The following is an 18042-nucleotide window of genomic DNA, read 5'->3' on the forward strand; positions in this document are numbered from 1 at the left end:
ACATTTTTTAGTTTTATGCTTTACCCAGAATATAAAAATACATATAAACACATTTAGATCATTTACTGTAATCATTACTATTAGACTGTGAAGAGACTTTCAACCAGCACAACAACAAATGTTTCTGAAGACAATCACCTACTGCACCTTTAAATCATAGCTTTGATTTATAGAGAGTGTTTTGGCAAGCACATGTCAAATATCTGATTCTGATTTTTAAATTTAGTGTTATTTACATTTAAATATACAATTTAGTACAGTAAAGATAAACGTTTTAATAAAAGCGTGACATTAAAGGTCTTATGAAGTGCTTTAAAATTAGCATTTTTATTCGATGTTTGATGTAAATCCGCCTAAATACAGATTCAGATAAACTAACAGTGCTGGTACTGCTCGATCTCAGTGCTGCAATTGACACTGTCGATCACAGCATACTTCTGGATAGGCTGGGAAACTAGGTTGGGCTGTCTAGCACGGTCCTCAAATGGTTCAAATCTTACCTTGAAGGGAGAGTTTACTATGTCAGTATAGGTGACCATAGGTCAGGGTGGACACCTGTGACGTGGAGTCCCACAAGGTTCAAATCTGGCAACTCTGTTGTTATATGCTCCCTCTGAGCCAAATAATGCGGAAAAAAGCCAAATCTCCCACCACAGCTATGCTGAGGACACTCAGATCTACTTACGGCCTTTTCACACGGGGCTTCAGCATCAACACTTGACTGAAGGCGTGTCTGAAGTTGGGGCTAATGCGATCGTCATAGCAGCGTCAGCCAATGAAATTCTGTCAGCAATGGGCCACTGTCTAGCTGGTGTATTTGCATACAGCAATCTGATTGGCTGACACTTCAGCGGATCCACAATGCAGTTTGGCTATGCCTGATGTCACCCATTCAAAGTGAATGGGAAGCGTTGACGCTGACGCCCCATGTGAATGGGGCGTTAGCCTTACTGCCTAATGACTACAGCCTAAGTGTGCCGCAAGCCTGCGTTTGAGTGAAGGTCTCGGCCGTTAGATCGCCCCCTGGGGGCTGGCTGCAGTACAAGTCATAAAGCCCGCCTCCTCCGTGTTAATAAAGGAGACTTGAGCCCAAATAAAAAAAATTATTACACTTGCAATAAAATGTCCCGAAAGATAGTTCTGGTCGATTAAGGCACTGGTTATTGTGCTGAAATAGGTGCAGATCTTCATTTCTGTAAACAGTTTGTTTTTAGCAGTAATTTAATGCTGGGCGTGTCATCGTGATTGACAGCTGTGATTGACAGTTTCTCAAAGCAGCGCGTCTGAGCTTCAGCAGGAGACTGAAGTGTTATTATTCAATTTCTGTGTTATTTTACCATGACAAAATGAGTTCAGCAGTAAACTATAGTTTCTGACATACATGATCCTGGTGGAACACTGTTTATTCGCTAAGGTCAGGGCTTTTTTCGGGCTTTATTAGTTTGCTGATACACGCCTAACCACCCAGATAGCAAAATACACTCGGTCCAGTTCCGGCTAGATTCTCGCCTGCCGGAGACTTACCCCTCAGAGCTCAGACTGACTACCTCTGCTGGACCTACTCTGGATGCCTGGACTCACTGCCCGATTCCAGCCCGAGTCAATCGAGCCAGATGCGGAGGCCGAGCGAGCTGGAATCAGCCCGCGTCGCCGCGAGTAGGTTATGCGCTGCGGCCCGGAGCTGGCGCGATTGAATATATAAAACCCTCATATTTGTTAAAGTTATTACATCCATTTGTGTTTATATGACAGCAAACGCATGCTGAGAAGTTCGGGGGGCGTGGTTGATTTTACATAAAGCGTTTGGTTGGAAGCTCGACTCCAATTTCAGCAGTCTTTTGCGACAGTGTGTGCCCGTCAAGCAAACGTTTTGCCCTCAAGGCGTTCAATGGGAAAAGGGGCTGTCGCGTCGTCCATATTTTTTACAGTCATTGCTACAGCCCCAGTGACACCCTCTGCCAATGCATTGATGTAATTAACAATTGCATGTGCCAAAATTTCCTTCAGTTAAACAAAGAGAAAATGTCATTGCTTTTGGGAAAAGAGATGAGGTTCTCAAGGTGAATGCGTATCTTGGCTCTATAGGTCAAATAACAAAAAACAAGGTCAAGAATCTTGGTGTGACTCTCGAGTCAGATCTGACTTTTAGTAGTCATGTCTAAGCAGTTAGTAAATCAGCATACTATCAATGTTTTGCCAGGAAGATTGATTGAACTCAAGCATGTCAAATGAGAAGCGTCTTACAGGGGGCGGAGCATGTCAGATACTAAAGAGCATTTGATTGGTTATGATGTGATAAGAAGCTGTAAGATGAAAACCGTTCATCCATTTAGGCCAAGGGTGCCCAAACTCGGTCCTGGAGGGCCGGTGTCCTACATATTTTAGTTCCAGCCCCAATTAAGCATACCTGAACCAGATAATCAAGCTCTTTAGGTATACTTGAAACTTCCAGGCAGGTGTGTTTAAGTAAGTTGGAGCTTAACTATGCAGAGAACCAGCCCTCCAGGACCGAGTTTGGACACCCCTGTAGTGACAAACTACAAGCTTGACATGTTTTACAGCTTCTAAACGCTAGTTTTGTCATCGTTTTGGAGCACACTAGCTTGTAGAGCTAACAATACTGATACTAACAAACTTTATTTTAATTTCATGGAGCCTTTCGAAGTTTATTTGAGACAGAACTCTCAGCAGTGCTCTTGAACTATATTTCATGGAGTAATTATGAAATTGCATAATATGATAATAATTACGAAGATGAAGTTTAATCCTACTTAAGTGGGTCACAGTGCACTGTTTAGCTAATTACCTTTAATATATATTTAAACTGTTATCTCATTTAACTAAATAGTGTGCAATTAAGTGTCAAAATACATTAAAACCGGCTTACACATGAGAATATTATTTTTAAAATAAGTCTTTTTTTTCTTTACTCAAGGGCATTTCTGTTTTAGGTGTAAAAAGGAAAACATGTTTGGTTGATGAGAAATTAATTAGAATTAGTCAAAAATGGTCAATTAAGTTAAAGTAAAAAGTTTGACGATGCATCAATCATAAAAGGGGAATGTGGTTGTAGTAAATGAAGTAGAATTAAATCAAAAATGTTTAGAAGATGAATGATGGTACAATTTAGAGCAAAAAAACTGGTGTATATACTAAATGAAAGTTACTAGAACAGTGGTTCTCAAACTGTGGTACGTGTACCACTAGTGGTACGCAGGCTGCCTTCTAGTGGTACGCGGAGGAATGAAATATGTCGTACATGCGACACACATTTCAAAATTTATCAAAAATGATGTATATAATATGCCATATATGACATATAGGCTATATTTCTGAGGTAATCTGCCACGTTTTTCTAACTGTGCAGAGGTGTAGCTGCTTTGCTAGGCCTTCTACACTACTGTATTTCAATACTGCTCATTTTGGTGGTACTTGTAGAGACAATTTTTTTCTGAGGTGGTACTTGATGAAAAAAGTTTGAGAACCAGTGTACTAGAATAAAGACTCATACATTACATTGATAAATTGATAAATTGAAAAATAAATACATTGCAATTACAGAAATAGCCTTTTTTGAATAAGATACTGTCTAATGAGAGATTGAGCTTTAGCATTCATTCTATCAGAATTGATGCGTGCACATACACACAAACACACGCACAAACATAAAGTACACAAGTTGTGACAGAATGAGAATAATGTTTGTAAATTATATCCATTAATTAGCATTTTCTTCCAGTATTTAGTAAGTTAATGGGGGTTTATTCAGTTATTTCTGCTTTTGAACTGCATTATAGCACAATGATCTCTCCTCCAACAACTTTCGATGTTGAAAAGCTTGAAAAGGTGACTTTTAATAATATTTTTAATAGTTTGAACTGATATTTATCTGGGTTGGTGTTGTAAATTAAGGGCGTTTTTTTTTTTTATAAACGCAAGTTCTTCTTTTATTGTTATTTTACAAACTTAAAGACTTTATATATTATCTCTTATACATTATATTATTTTAAACTACTGCAATGTAACTAAAAGTCACTTCTGCACAGTTGTATTTTCAGCATCAGAAGTCGACAAAGCAAACCTTAAAGTCTCATAATGCAATTCATAACCATGAATAAACAGTCAACCACAAAATACAAAAACTATTTGATATATCAATCTTTATCACAATTATTATTAAGGTTGTGAAATGATATTGTATTAATGAGAAATATAATGCCTTAATATAAATATATTTATTTATTTTTAAAGGGACTAGAAATAGACTTAATTTTCATTCAAACTTTCTTTAAACCTCTCTATTTCTGATAATAAGTTTAGGGTGAAATATGATCTGCGAATTTTGGTGAGAAATATAAACCGCTGTGCTGCTGTTGTCTCAGGTGGGCTGGCAGTTGAAGAATCTGGTGGAGAAGCTCAGGGAAGACCCTCAAAATGTGACCCTGATGGTGAAGAAAAGACCGTCGGGAACCTGCAGCTTCACTCCTGCACCACTGAAGAACATGCGCTGGAGACCCCCCGTCATCCAGGTACTGTTCTTTACGTCTGTTTAGATTCAGGGTTGTACTTAATATGCTATTGACATCAGGTTTGTAGAAAAGTCTGCCTTTCTGCACAGTTTTAGACTTACTATTGCCCACTTTTAGTGATTTGAATGGCTGGAAAAAAGTATTTTCCATCCCCATAACTATATGTTTTAGTCATGTATAAAGTACACACTTCACCTTAAAATGAAATGACATGCAGTATACGTCTATTTGTTTTGTTTTTAACTGATAAATATTAGATTTTTTAAATTTTATTCAGCAAAGATGCATTTATTTGAGCAAAATACATTATTATAAAAAGAAATAATAAAAATGCAATACTTTTTCCATTAATTGTCGAAATCTGATGCTGAAAATGAAGCATTACATGCCATCAGGGAAAATAAAAATATAAAAATACATTTTAAAATATATTGAAACTTAAAATAGTTATTTTAAAGTATTGTTTTTGGCAGATTAATGCACACAACCATCAAAACTTTCATGAAAATAATAATTCATTTTATTCAGCAACGACACATCAAATTGAATAAAAGTGACTTTTACGTTACTATAATTCATTGTTTCCCAACCCTGTTTCTAAAGCCACATCAACAGTACACATTTTCAACCTCTTCTCGAATCAAAGACATCTGAATCAACTTATCAGAACATTAGAAAAGACTCCAACTCCTGAAGTTAATGGGTCAGATAAAGAAGACATCAAAAGTAAGTACTGTTGGTGTGCCTAAAGGAACATGGTTGGGAAACACTGCTATAATGAGTAATAAAAAGTAAAAAAATAACAGAATTATAAATAAATAAACAAATAAACAAGGAAATAAAAAAATATTAAAAAGACAAACAAATAGATAAATAAAAATAAGTAAATAATAAAATAAAAGTGAAAAAAAAAATTTAAACAAACAAACAAATAAATAACAGTATTATAAACAAATGAATAACAGAACTATGAACAAACAAACAAACAAATAAGTAATAAATTAATTAATTAAAAAGATTAACAAATAGATAAATAAAAATAAGCAAATATATAAATAATAAAATAAAAGTAAAAAAATAAATAAATAACAGAATTATACACAAACAAACAAAAAAATAACAGTATTATAAACAAATAAATAACAGAACTATAAACAAACAAACAAATAAATAATTAATTAATTAATTAAAAAGATTAACAAAAAGATAAATAAAAACAAGCAAATAAATAAATAATAAAATCAAAGTAAAAAATAATAAATAAATAGATAAATAAATAACAGAATTATAAACAAACAAATACATAAATAACGAAATTATAAACAAACAAATAAATTAATAAATTACTATTATATATATTATATATATATATATATATTTAAATTAATTAAAACAATTATAAAATAACAGAATTATAAAGACTTTGGGTGCACTGTTTGTCCAGTCTATTTAAAAAAGAACCGATCGCACCAGTTGCATTTCCTCTAGGCACGATTGCCTAGCGCAAGTAAACAGGAGCGTACGCGCTTTTTAACAGTCATGCACATCACATCACCCAAGCGTGCGAGTGTTCATCCTCTCATACGGTATTCACCTGCTTTTATTTTGCTTGCACAGACACAGTTATTTATGTCAGTCTTGCTGCTTTTCGATTCTAAGATCACATTTGCACGAATATTGGGCTGTTGAACCATGCTTTTAATAAAACTACAATTTTAAAATTATCTTCAACCAGCCAAGGTGGCTAGTGGAACGGCTGTCTAACCCGACACAGCTGAAATCTACCTGCATTTGGCAGGTTGGTGGTGTTAACGTCAAGCCCTTAATATTTATGTTTATATATAAAGCGTATGTACACAACTCGGTAAAAATTCTTCAGGTTTAGTCCTGTATAAGTCTGAAATTTCAGTCATAATGGTCTTAAAAAGTCTTCATTTTGACTTGGTGAATCCTGCAGAAGTCCTGTTTGCTATTTATAGATTGTTATATATATATAGTCGTGGACAAATATCGATTGTGCTTCTATTTTACTACATTAGTGTTTCTGTGTTTCACAAACTCCATGAACTCTCATTGTTTGAACGCAATGTAGATGTGTTTGTATGGGTGTTGCAGAAGTAAAACAATGAAACAGTTCTTCCCCTCCACACACGCACGTTGACTTGCCTCTGAAAGCGCATGTCGGTGTCACACATTCTTGTTGATTAACAGCAGTGAGGACTGCAGGGCTTCACGTCAGGATGTGTGTTTTTTACCTGATTAAACTCCCGGTCCAAATGTCACACTGCCATTGATTGTAGAAACGCTGGAGCTAATATTAGACTCTCCTAAAACGCCTTTCTTTCTTTCATTCTTTTAAAGGTCAGACTGTAAACCGCCGCTCAAGAAACACACTTTTCACTGTGCGAAAACTTACTTATGATTGTAAAAGTTACCCATACAGAATTAACCGATTGTTTTAAGTAGTAGTTTAAGTAGTAGTAAATTAATTTTTACCTGACTCTAAAGGGTTAGTTTACTTAAAAAATGAAAATTCTGTTATTAATTACTCGCCGTCATGTTTTTTCCAAACCCCTGAGACCTTTGTTCATTTTTGGAACACAAATGACGATATTTTAGATGAAATCCTGGAGCTCTCTCATCCTCCATAGACAGCTATGGTCCTGAGACTTTTCAAAAAAGGAGCCAAAAACATTATCAAAACATTCCATGTGACTTTGGTGGGTCTATTGTCCAGAGAGATTGTTCTCCTAAAGGCTGATTTATACTTCTGCGTTAAACGTATGCTGATGCATAGCCCTTCGCCTTGGCCATCGCCGTCACTGACGTGCACCTCTCAAAAAATGTAACTACACGTCGCAACGACGCGTAGCGTAAGCTCTGTGATTGGTCGGCTTGGTAGCGCTGACGAGTCTGGGCGAGACCGAGAGCCGCGCGAATGGCGCGAGCGATTGTTTACAAGTGTGGAGTCCCGTGAAGGAGCTCTGGATGGAAAGTTTTGTTTTGTGTCTACCTCATAGTTAAAGTTGCTGCACGTCCGCCGGTTCCTGCCTCAAAATGAGCGAGTTTGAGCCACTTGTACATCCCGGAAGTGTTCAGGAAAAGCAAAAAAGCAGAGAAGAAACTCGACACAGAGGAACATTAACACCTCACTGCCAACTAGCGTTTCGGAAGTGTTAATGCAGACCAACAGAGACAGCGCGCAGAAGTATAAATGCACAGCTACGCGCGTTGCATGCGCCGTGGGTTACGCCGGTCACTTAATGCAGAAGTATAAATCAGGCTTTAGATTGATGCAGACATTGACTTGTACCGCAAAGAGACCTCTATCTCACTCATGGCTTGTCCTCTCAAGTGGTGGAAAGACAATGCACAGCGTTACCCACTGCTGTCAACCTTGGCTAAATCATATCTCTCTGTCCCAGAAACCTCAGTCCCAAATGAGAGGGTTTTTTTCTGTTGCAGGGGACATTGTAAATGCCCAGAGATCCCAGCTTTTACCAGATTATAGTTATATGATAATTTTCCTTAAAAAAAACCATCTCTATCTAAGTGAGTGAGTGATTAATTGTTGAATGTGATGAATTTTCAACAATACTAAATTGAAACTTTATTTTTTAATATGGTTTAATAGTTTTTTGTTATTAAAATTGAAAAATTGAAGTTCCTGTTTCGAAACTTGCAGATAGATGGCTAATTTGTATATCATTGATATGTTCAGTGCTAAGGTAAATAAGCACTTTTGGCACTTTTTTCGAGTCTTTTCATTAGTTTTGTTTTTCCTGTAAATTATTCAATGAATACCGTACCGTGCCATTCATACCGAGGTATGATCGTACCGTGAAATTCTGATACTGTTACATCCCTAAATATTACTAATAAAAAATTTGATTTAATTTACAGAAGGAACTTCATGGCAAACAATCTTTGCTTAATATGCTATTGGGTCCCACTTTATATTAAGTGGTCTTAACTAATATGTACTTACACAGGAATTAATAGTTTGTTACAATGTACTTATTGTGTAAATACATGTGTTTACTGTGTACTTAAGCTTGATTAAATACACGTATGTAATTACATCTGTAATTAACTTTTGTAATTACATTTGTAAATACACTGTTGACCATCCCTTACACCTTAACCCACCCTTAAATCTACCCATACCACCAAACCTGTCCATAACCCAACCTCTATCCCAACTTAAAAGCACCACAAGTGTTCTCAAATACATTATAAACACAGTAAGTACATTGTATTTATTGTTTTGATGTAAGTACATAGTAGTTAGGGACACTTAATATAAAGTGGGACCTGCTATTGATTTTTGGTGTAAAATAAAAATCTTTAATTGTGACTTCTTTGTATTTTTTTGGACGTTCCCATGAATATGCAATTGATAATTCCACTTTGCATAATGCACCCTCAATGAATGAGAGCCGTGTTTGCAAATAAATGTTCTTCTGAATATCTGTTTATGCAATTGACATAATCCAAAGAGGAACTTACAGTGTAAAAACACATTTTTTTTACAAAAGGAGAACAGTACTCTGGGAATAATCTGGATCTAAATCCATTCCTGCCCTAGCAAAATATATGATTAAAGGCCTAAAGAAAGTCTACTTCCAACAAAACCTTGCACGTCTTACAAAAACAAAGCAGGAGCTTGAGATTGAGAAAAAGAACCCAACAAAGCGTCTCATTGTACTAATTTAATGTGGAGATCAAAGGTCTGTGGATTCAAATGATAAGCTCTGCGATCCGACTAATCTCATTGAATAGATTGTGCAAGGTGTAATTTAGCAAGGGTTTCCTCGCAGCTATCATGTGTAAATATGGGTTAAATGGGGTGAAACGAGGGATTAATAACTGTGTTTGTTTCAGAGCCCATCGTTTGTGCCTGCCACCCAGTCATCCAGACATCCTGTGCAAATGTCTATCAGGCGGCCGGAGAAACCTGCCATTTTAGATCTGTATATTCCTCCTCCTCCTTCAGTGCCCTATAGCCCACGGTCAGTAATCTGTTTCTCTGATAATGTATCACCATTATATTGAATTAATTTGCGAACATTTGAGATTTGTGCGTTATTTTAAGCATAAACACGATAGGTGTTAATGGAGTACAAGAATTCAGATTTTTTTTTAGAAAGCTTCATTGCTACATTTATTATTTTATTTTACATGCTCCACAATTTTAATAATAACATTTTTTATATTATATTCTTCAAAATTATAATTTTTATTTTATTATTTTTAAATCATGCTTTTGCATCTTATTTTATTTTATTTTTTTTATTTATTTTTTTCAAATTATGGTCCAACATCTTATTTTTTATTTTTTATTTTGTTATTTTATCCCTCATGCTATTTTATTTTACATTTCATGCTCCACCATTTATTTGTTTTTTTAATATTTATTTTTAATTTATTATATACTTCATGCTCCACAGTTTTATTTTATTATTATTTTTTTTATGATCCACCATTTATTTAAAATATATATATATACTTTATGCTCAACAAGTCAATTGAATGTTTTTATTTCATGCTCCACCATTTAATTTTTTAATATCTATTTTAATATTTTTAGATTTATTTTATTTATTTTGTTATTTTATACTTTGTGCTATTTTATTATTTTTTATGTTCCACCATTTATTTTATTTTATTTTATTTTATACTACATGCTTCACAGTTTTATTTAATTTAATTTTTTAAATTTATTTTATCTTTCAGGCTCCACAATTTAATGTAATTAAATAAAAATTTTAATTTCATGTTCCACCATTTTTTTATTCTTTTTATTTATTTTTATATTTATTTTATTTATTTTGTTATTTTGTTATATTTTATGCTATTTTTATTTTATATTTCATGCTCCACCGTTTATTTTATTTTGTTTATTATTTATTTGATTTGTATACTTCGTGCACCACTGTTTTATTTTTGTTTTTTTTTATTTATTATTTATTTATTTTTATCTTATTTTATATTTCATGTTGCACCAATTATTTTATTTTTATTTATTTCTGTTTTATTTGATTTTTATACTTCATGCTCCACAATTTTATTTTTAATTAATTAATTTTTTTTTATTTTCTATATCTCATGCTCCATTATTGATTTTATTTATTTATTTTTTATACTTTATGCTCCACAATTTTTTTTTATTTTACTTTATTTTATTTTATTTCATTTCATTTTTATTTCATGCTCCACCATTTATTTTATTTTATTTTATTATTTTAGACTTAATATACTTCATGCACCACCATATAATCATTTTTTTCCTGTACAGCTTTAAGGCTTTCTTGGTCTCATAAAGTTTTAATGCTTCTGTATTTCTCTACAGAGATGCAGAGAAGAGTGAATATGCAGGAGTGAAGATGAGACCGAAAGGTTCAGAATCTCCAAACTCATCTCTAGATTTAGCTAATAGACGGCGCTCAAATATCAGCGACTACAACAATAAACCTACAGTACAGCCAGCTGAAGCCGCCGTCCCACAAGCACGAATGAGACAGCGAACCCCATCAAGAGGTTAGTACCTGCTTAACACTTTCTGTTTTTGCAATTCACCCAAGTAGCCTAAAAAGACTAGAAGGTCTCACAATTCATGCTTTACTGGTCTGAGCTGGTCTGACAGGTTTCTCATTGAGTGATTTTCTGGGCTTTTTAAAATTGTTTGAAAAGACTCACAAAATCATGTTACCGATTTGAATCAGTCTGATGAATCTTTTATTAAGTAACAGTATATGTTTAATGGTTCAAAACGACTCACAAATCCTAAGTTACTGGTTTGAATCAGTCGGAAGAACTGCAGGCTGACTGAATCACTGAGTCTTTTTCAATTTTTCAAAAAGATTCATAAAATCACGAGTTACTGATTTGAATCAGTCTGATGAATCTTTTATTGAGTATATTTTTAAATGATTAAAAAAACTCACAAAATAATGAGTTAGTGATTTGAATCAGTCTGATGAATCTTTTATTGAGTACATATTGTAATGGTTCAAAAAGATTCACAAAATTACCAGTTACTGATTTGAATCAGTCTGATGAGTATTTTATTGACTACATATTGCAATAAGCTTCATAAGCTGAAGATTTCAGTTAGCCAGCTGAATTCCTCATTGAATGTGTGTGTTGTTGTTTTTTAACGGACTCACAATCCATGCTGTACGGTTTTGACAGGTCCCTCATTGAGTGATTTTCTGGGCCTTTTGAAATAATTAAAAAAGAATCACAAAATCATGTATTACTGGTTTGAATCAGTCTATTGAATCCCATAGTAAGTGTATTTTTCAATGGTTCAAAAAGACTCACAATAATCTAAGTTACTGGTATGAATCAGTCTGAAGAACTGCACACTGGCTGAATTGCTGAGTCTTTTTCTACGATTCAAAAAGATTCACAAAATCACGAGTTACTGATTTGAATCAGTCTGATGAATCTTTTATTGACTACAAATTGTAATGGTTCAAAAAGATTCACAAAATCACAAGTTTCTGATTTGAATCAGTCTGATGAATCTTTTATTGAGTACATATTGTAATGGTTCAAAAAGATTCACAAAATCACAAGTTTCTGATTTGAATCAGTCTGATGAATCTTTTATTGAGTACATATTGGAATGGTTCAAAAAGATTCACAAAATCACGAGTTTCTGATTTGAATCAGTCTGATGAATCTTTTATTGAGTACAAATTGTAATGGTTCAAAAAGATTCACAAAATCACGAGTTACTGATTTGAATCAGTCTGATGAATCTTTTATTGAGTACATATTGTAATGGTTCAAAAAGATTCACAAAATCACGAGTTTCTGATTTGAATCAGTCTGATGAATCTTTTATTGAGTACATATTGTAATGGTTCAAAAAGATTCACAAAATCACGAGTTTCTGATTTGAATCAGTCTGATGAATCTTTTATTGACTACAAATTGTCATGGTTCAAAAAGATTCACAAAATCCCGAGTTACTGATTTGAAAATTCTAAATTGAAAAATCCTAAGTTACTGGTTTGAAAGCTTCTGAAGAACTGCACAATGAGTAAACTTCTGAGTCTTTTTTTTTTTACTAAAGACTCATGATTTTGTGAGTCTTTTTAATTTAATGGAACACACTCACAAATTCATACTTAACTGATCTGAATTAGTCTGACTAGTTCCTCATTAAATGATTTTCTAGGTCTTAATATAAATTAAAAGGATTCACAAAATCATAAGTTACTGATTCGAATCAGTCTGATGAATCTTTTATTGAGTATATTTTTTAAATGATTCAAAAAGACTCACAAGTTTCCAATTTGAATCAATTTAACAAATCCTGTGCTGAATGACTGGTTGAGTCTTTATTGTACATACTGATTTTTGCTCACAAAATCATCTGAAATGGTCTGACGGGTTGATTGAGTGACTTCTGGGCCTTGTAAAATGATTCAAAAAGACTCACAAAATCAGTTTGAATCAGTTTAGTGAGTATATATTTTTTAATGGCTCAAAAACACTCATAAAACATGAGTCTTTATCTGACAATATTTTTAATGGTTAAAAAAAGACACAAAATCGTAAGTTGAAGATTTCAATCAACCTGATGAATTCCTCACTGAAGTTTTTTTTTTTAAAGATTCAAAAAATCACAAGTTACCAGATTGAATCAGTCTGCCGAATCCTACGGTGAATGTTTTTCAGAGTCTTTTAACTGGATCAAAATGACCCTCAAAATCAGTCATTACTTATATTATCATAAACTTGAAGCAAACCACAATACAGATGTAAACAAACATATACAATACAGACAAGACGTGTTTTAAATAAACTGCTAGTTGCTGCATGCAAAGCAAAAAATACAAGATGGCAAGTTTAGTCCAACTCAAAATATATAAGTTCAAATTATATCAGTTCAACTAAGTTCATGAATCAGGAGACAGTTTAATTAATAAACAGTTCTGACTAATCCTCCAGTGAATCAACGCGACTCACTCACTCAACATTCATTCAATCTCCAAATGAAGTCAGTTGCTTCCAGAAATGAAATGACTATCATTACACGTGGTTCAGTTAAAGAAATAGGCTGTCAGGACTCATTTAATTGTGGCATTCATGCACAATGCCAACAAAAGCTTCCTTTTCATTCAAACTCTTCAAATGAATGTCAGCCAGCAGGGATCATGCCAGGACTCAATTAGACTGACTCTTTCTTTTTGTGCCGGTGCTTTAGGAAAGCCTCGTCCCGTGTCCATGCCGGTAGACACTTGCCTGGGCATGTCGGACTCTCCATCCAGACCCTGGGCTCTCGGTAGAAAAGGTAAGAGTGTGTAAATCTCCGACTGTCAGCGTAAACGTTTGACGAGCACAATTACACCGACAGAAAAAGACAAAGGTCAGAAAACACAGAGCCGCTCCAGGGCTGTAGAGCTGAAGTTCATAGTGTCAGACATTCGGTAAATATTTGGAAGGTTTTTACAGACTTGTTTTCATGTTGCTACTGAAGAAACGCTACTTATCACAAGCTAGTTTTCATGTTCAATCATGACTCTATTGCTTATTCTGGAAGAGACGCTTCTGGCTATAAACATAAATTATCTATTATATTCCCACAAACACATTTACGTTGTAGCGATGTCTGTACAAACGTTGCATTTTTTCAAATAGTAACGTTGCCTCTTACATGCTCGCTACATTGTTACGACGTAGAAATTTAAAGATGTGAGAAGGTTGTAGCAACGCTGCCGTCACTATTGCCAACTAATTTCAACGAAAAGGTGCTAAGCTCTGCCCTAAAAGCCGCTAGGTTACATCATACGTTAATTTGCATATTACTGACGTCATCACGTTTTACCATTTGTTTATTTAACAGCCTATGGTATTTATATTTGCATTACACTTTATGCAAGCATGTCAATTTAACTAAATGTATTGCTGTTTGAATACAGTATATCATTCAAGAGTTCCCACTTAGATATGCTTGGCATTTATAGTAGGTTTGGCATGCTGTCCCGGGAGAGAACCCTGAGCTCGGAGATATTTGAGCCCAGGGCTCCCGCCCGGACAATAAGCATATGAGGGGATCCGAGATCAGGTAGGTCTCGATAGCTCCCACTTTAGAAAGGGGAGAAAAAGGAGGAGATGGGGTGGAAGGGGGGATTCTTCCAAAACGAAGATAGAGCAATAAGGAGAAAGAGATCTGTTTATATTAAGCTAGGATCACTCTGATTGGATTATTACTGATAACGGATGAGTGGCCAGCGGTGCACAATCATATCACGTGCTCCTCTCGAAATTAGTTTATGAAACTTCACTTATAGATGTGTAGTGAATTTGCAGTAATCTCTCAGGCGTAATAAACTTAGACAAGTTCTGAAATTCTTACTTGAAATATCTGTGATTGTGAACATGAAAAGAATAATTTTATTACACATAACTTAATTTGTAAAGTATTTAGTTTAGTTTTCTTTGCATATATGGATTTATTTGCTTGCTATCAACATATGGTGAACATTTTAAGTCAACAGCACATTTAGAAATGGGTTTTCAAAATTTGTAAAGGATTTTAATATAAAAATTGTCCACAGTTATACATTGTTACTTGTCAAATAGTGTGAGTAGAAGTACGCTGAAGATATTTACTTTTTTATTGGATTATCAATAAATAAACAAACAAACGTAGAAATTTAAAGATGTGAGAAGGTTGTAGCAATGCTGCCGTCACTATTGCCAACTAATTTCAACGAAAAGGTGCTAAGCTCTGCCCTAAAAGTCGCTAGGTTACATCATACGTTAATTTGCATATTACTGACGTCATCACGTTTTACCAATTCTTACTTGAAATATCTGTGATTGTGAACATGAAAAGAATAATTTTATTACACATAACTTCATTTGTAAAGTATTTAGTTTAGTTTTCTTTGCATATATGGATTTATTTGCTTGCTATCAACATTTGGTGAACATTTTAAGTCAACTGCTCCTTTAGAAATAAGTTATTTTGAGAAAAACGGTGACGTGTTTAATACTTACGTTTCCTGCTGTGTGTGTTTTGCAAAGATTTGTAAAGGATTTTAAAGAGCCCATATTATACATGAAATAGGGTCATATTTTGGTTGTAAGGGTCTCCAACAACAGTTTAATATGCATGCAGGGTCAAAAAACACTTTCATGGTCTTATAATCTGCATTTATTTTTACCTAATTATCCCAGCGACTCCCGTATGAATCGTCCAGTGATTCATTTGTTCCCAAACCCCTCCTTAGCGCGAAGCTAATCTGCGCTGATTGGACCGATGACAGTCTGCTGCGATTGGTCGACTGCCTTCAGTCAGAGAGTGAAATGCCCAACAGCTAATCAGCAATATAAAAGTAATCACAGTTCATACACGCTCGATAGTGTAGGCGTGGATTTTAGCTGCCAGTGGGTCAATGTAAATACAGACCATGGACTTGAAAATACAGACGACTGACTATTTTATTGAGCAAAAACTCCAAAAACAGTTGAGGAGATCTCCTAGCTTGTCTCACTCTGCTCTTTTCACAGACACACATATTGCCCTCGTCTTTGCGCGGGCGCACACACACACAAAATCACACACACACCTCCAGACGACAACGAGCGTGCGCACACACAAACAAACACACATACCTCCGGACGACAACGCACGCACGCACACACACACGCACGCACACACTACCCTCGTCCACGGAGCTCCGTAAACAAAGCAGCACGCGTCGCGTTTTTAACGTGGCTTTGCACTCGATATGAGAATATAGCGAGTTAACCTGATACAGTACACGCGGTTACAAGTAACAAATCACAACTAAATACATTTGCAAGCTAGAGTAAACGAGGCAACAACTTTAATCGCACGTATTTACACTTGAGAAATGGAGGAAGAAAAATCCATCCTGACGTCCATCAGTAAGTTACTCTTTACTGATCCTTCCTTTAACAAACGCCGATGAAGTATTCTTTGTAGCATGTAGTTTGCAGTAGTTTCCAACTGCTTGGTTATAATGCTGAGGTTTCATCTTTGGGTAGAGACTCGATAATATCCATCTGCAGTGTGACTTCAATCGACCGGCATGTTTGTGTGTGTGTGTTTGTGGGTGTGTCTGGGTTTCTATGTCAGAGGGCTGGGCCTCAGGTTTGAAATCTCCCGGTTTGCGCGTGCACGTGAATAACTTGGTTTCATTCGTACGTCATGGCGAAACACCTAATGACTCGTTATCAAGGCGACTCGTTTGAAGCACTATGAGTCGACTCTTTTATAGATGAATCAACTGTTTTAAACACTGTACTCTTACAGATTTAAGCTTTAGCTGGATACTCCACTTCACTTAGAGCTGTGTTACACACTACATGGAGGGGAATTTTCAAAAACCCATAATATGGGCTCTTTAATATAAAATATGTCCACAGTTATACATTGTTGGTTGTCAAATAGTGTAAGGAGAAGTACGCTGAAGATATTTACTTTTTCATTGGATTAACAATAAATAAACAAACAAATAAATAAATAAATACAATCAAGAAAGCTAAAGCAATGGCCAACTTTGAAAGGAATATGAATCGTTTGAGCATCAAATGGTCAGATTTGAGCTGACTCTTCGAAAAGCTCAGAGAATGTCTTTAAAAGGTTTCAGTCATGGTGAAACATCGCTCATTGAAAGCGTTTCATAAGTTGTCTCTTGTCTACCTTCAGGTGATGAGCTGTTGCACAGGTATCTGAGCAACGAGCAGATCCCCACCATCTCGGAGGAGTCCCCCTGTTACCCCCTCCCCTATCGGCCAGCAGGAGAGCGGCAGCTGGTGCGAGGGGTGGACCACATCCGAGGCAGCCAGTGCTTCATCAATGCTGACCTGCACAACAGCGCCACCATCCCCTACCAGGAGGCAGTCGCTCGCAAACCTGCCTCCAAATCCTCTAAGAGACCCCCGTCTGAACCTTCGGTCTTCAGCAGCTGGATCGCCCGACTCAAGCTGCTCACACACTGAAGCCCCGCGCCGGCCGGCTGGCTGCTGATGTTCACAGTGTTACCTGGATTGGGTTTGAGCAGTGTTAAAGACGCTCCTCGCTGAAACGCCTGCTACTCTCGTCAGCATTAAAGACACTACTGAAAAACTCGGATTAATCAGGTCTTTTAAAGGATCGCCACTTTCACCTGGAAGCGTGTTATCCATAAGTTATTGAATTTGTGTGTGTATATTGTACATTTATAGATAGTAGTGGTCCGACACAGTTTTCACTTGCATTAACATTCTTTTTTAAACATGCTTTACATAAGTCAAATTGATTTCAATTTATATATATATATATATATATATATATATATATATATATATATATATATATATATATATATATATATATATATGCACACACACACACTAGTGGTGACAAACAATTAATCACTATTATTCGCATCCAAGAAGAAAGTTTGTATTTACATTACTAATATATATATATATATATATATATATATATATATATATATATATATATATATATATATAT

General features: G+C 35.1%; 1 protein-coding gene across 1 annotated transcript in view; it reads left to right on the plus strand.

The window, feature by feature from the left end:
- The window catches only part of cnksr3 (cnksr family member 3), a 77405-nt gene extending 59756 nt beyond the window's left edge, over positions 1–17649 (plus strand). The window contains 5 exon segments of the mRNA NM_001113647.1: positions 4383–4529; positions 9414–9541; positions 10882–11069; positions 13753–13839; positions 17230–17649. Of these exon segments, the coding sequence (NP_001107119.1) occupies positions 4383–4529; positions 9414–9541; positions 10882–11069; positions 13753–13839; positions 17230–17522 (843 nt within the window). The 3' untranslated portion in view covers positions 17523–17649.
- Positions 17650–18042: the final 393 nt, after the last annotated feature.

Source organism: Danio rerio, chromosome 20, assembly GCF_052040795.2.
Source record: "Danio rerio strain M-AB ecotype USA chromosome 20, GRCz13ab, whole genome shotgun sequence".
Lineage (NCBI taxonomy): Eukaryota > Metazoa > Chordata > Actinopteri > Cypriniformes > Danionidae > Danio > Danio rerio.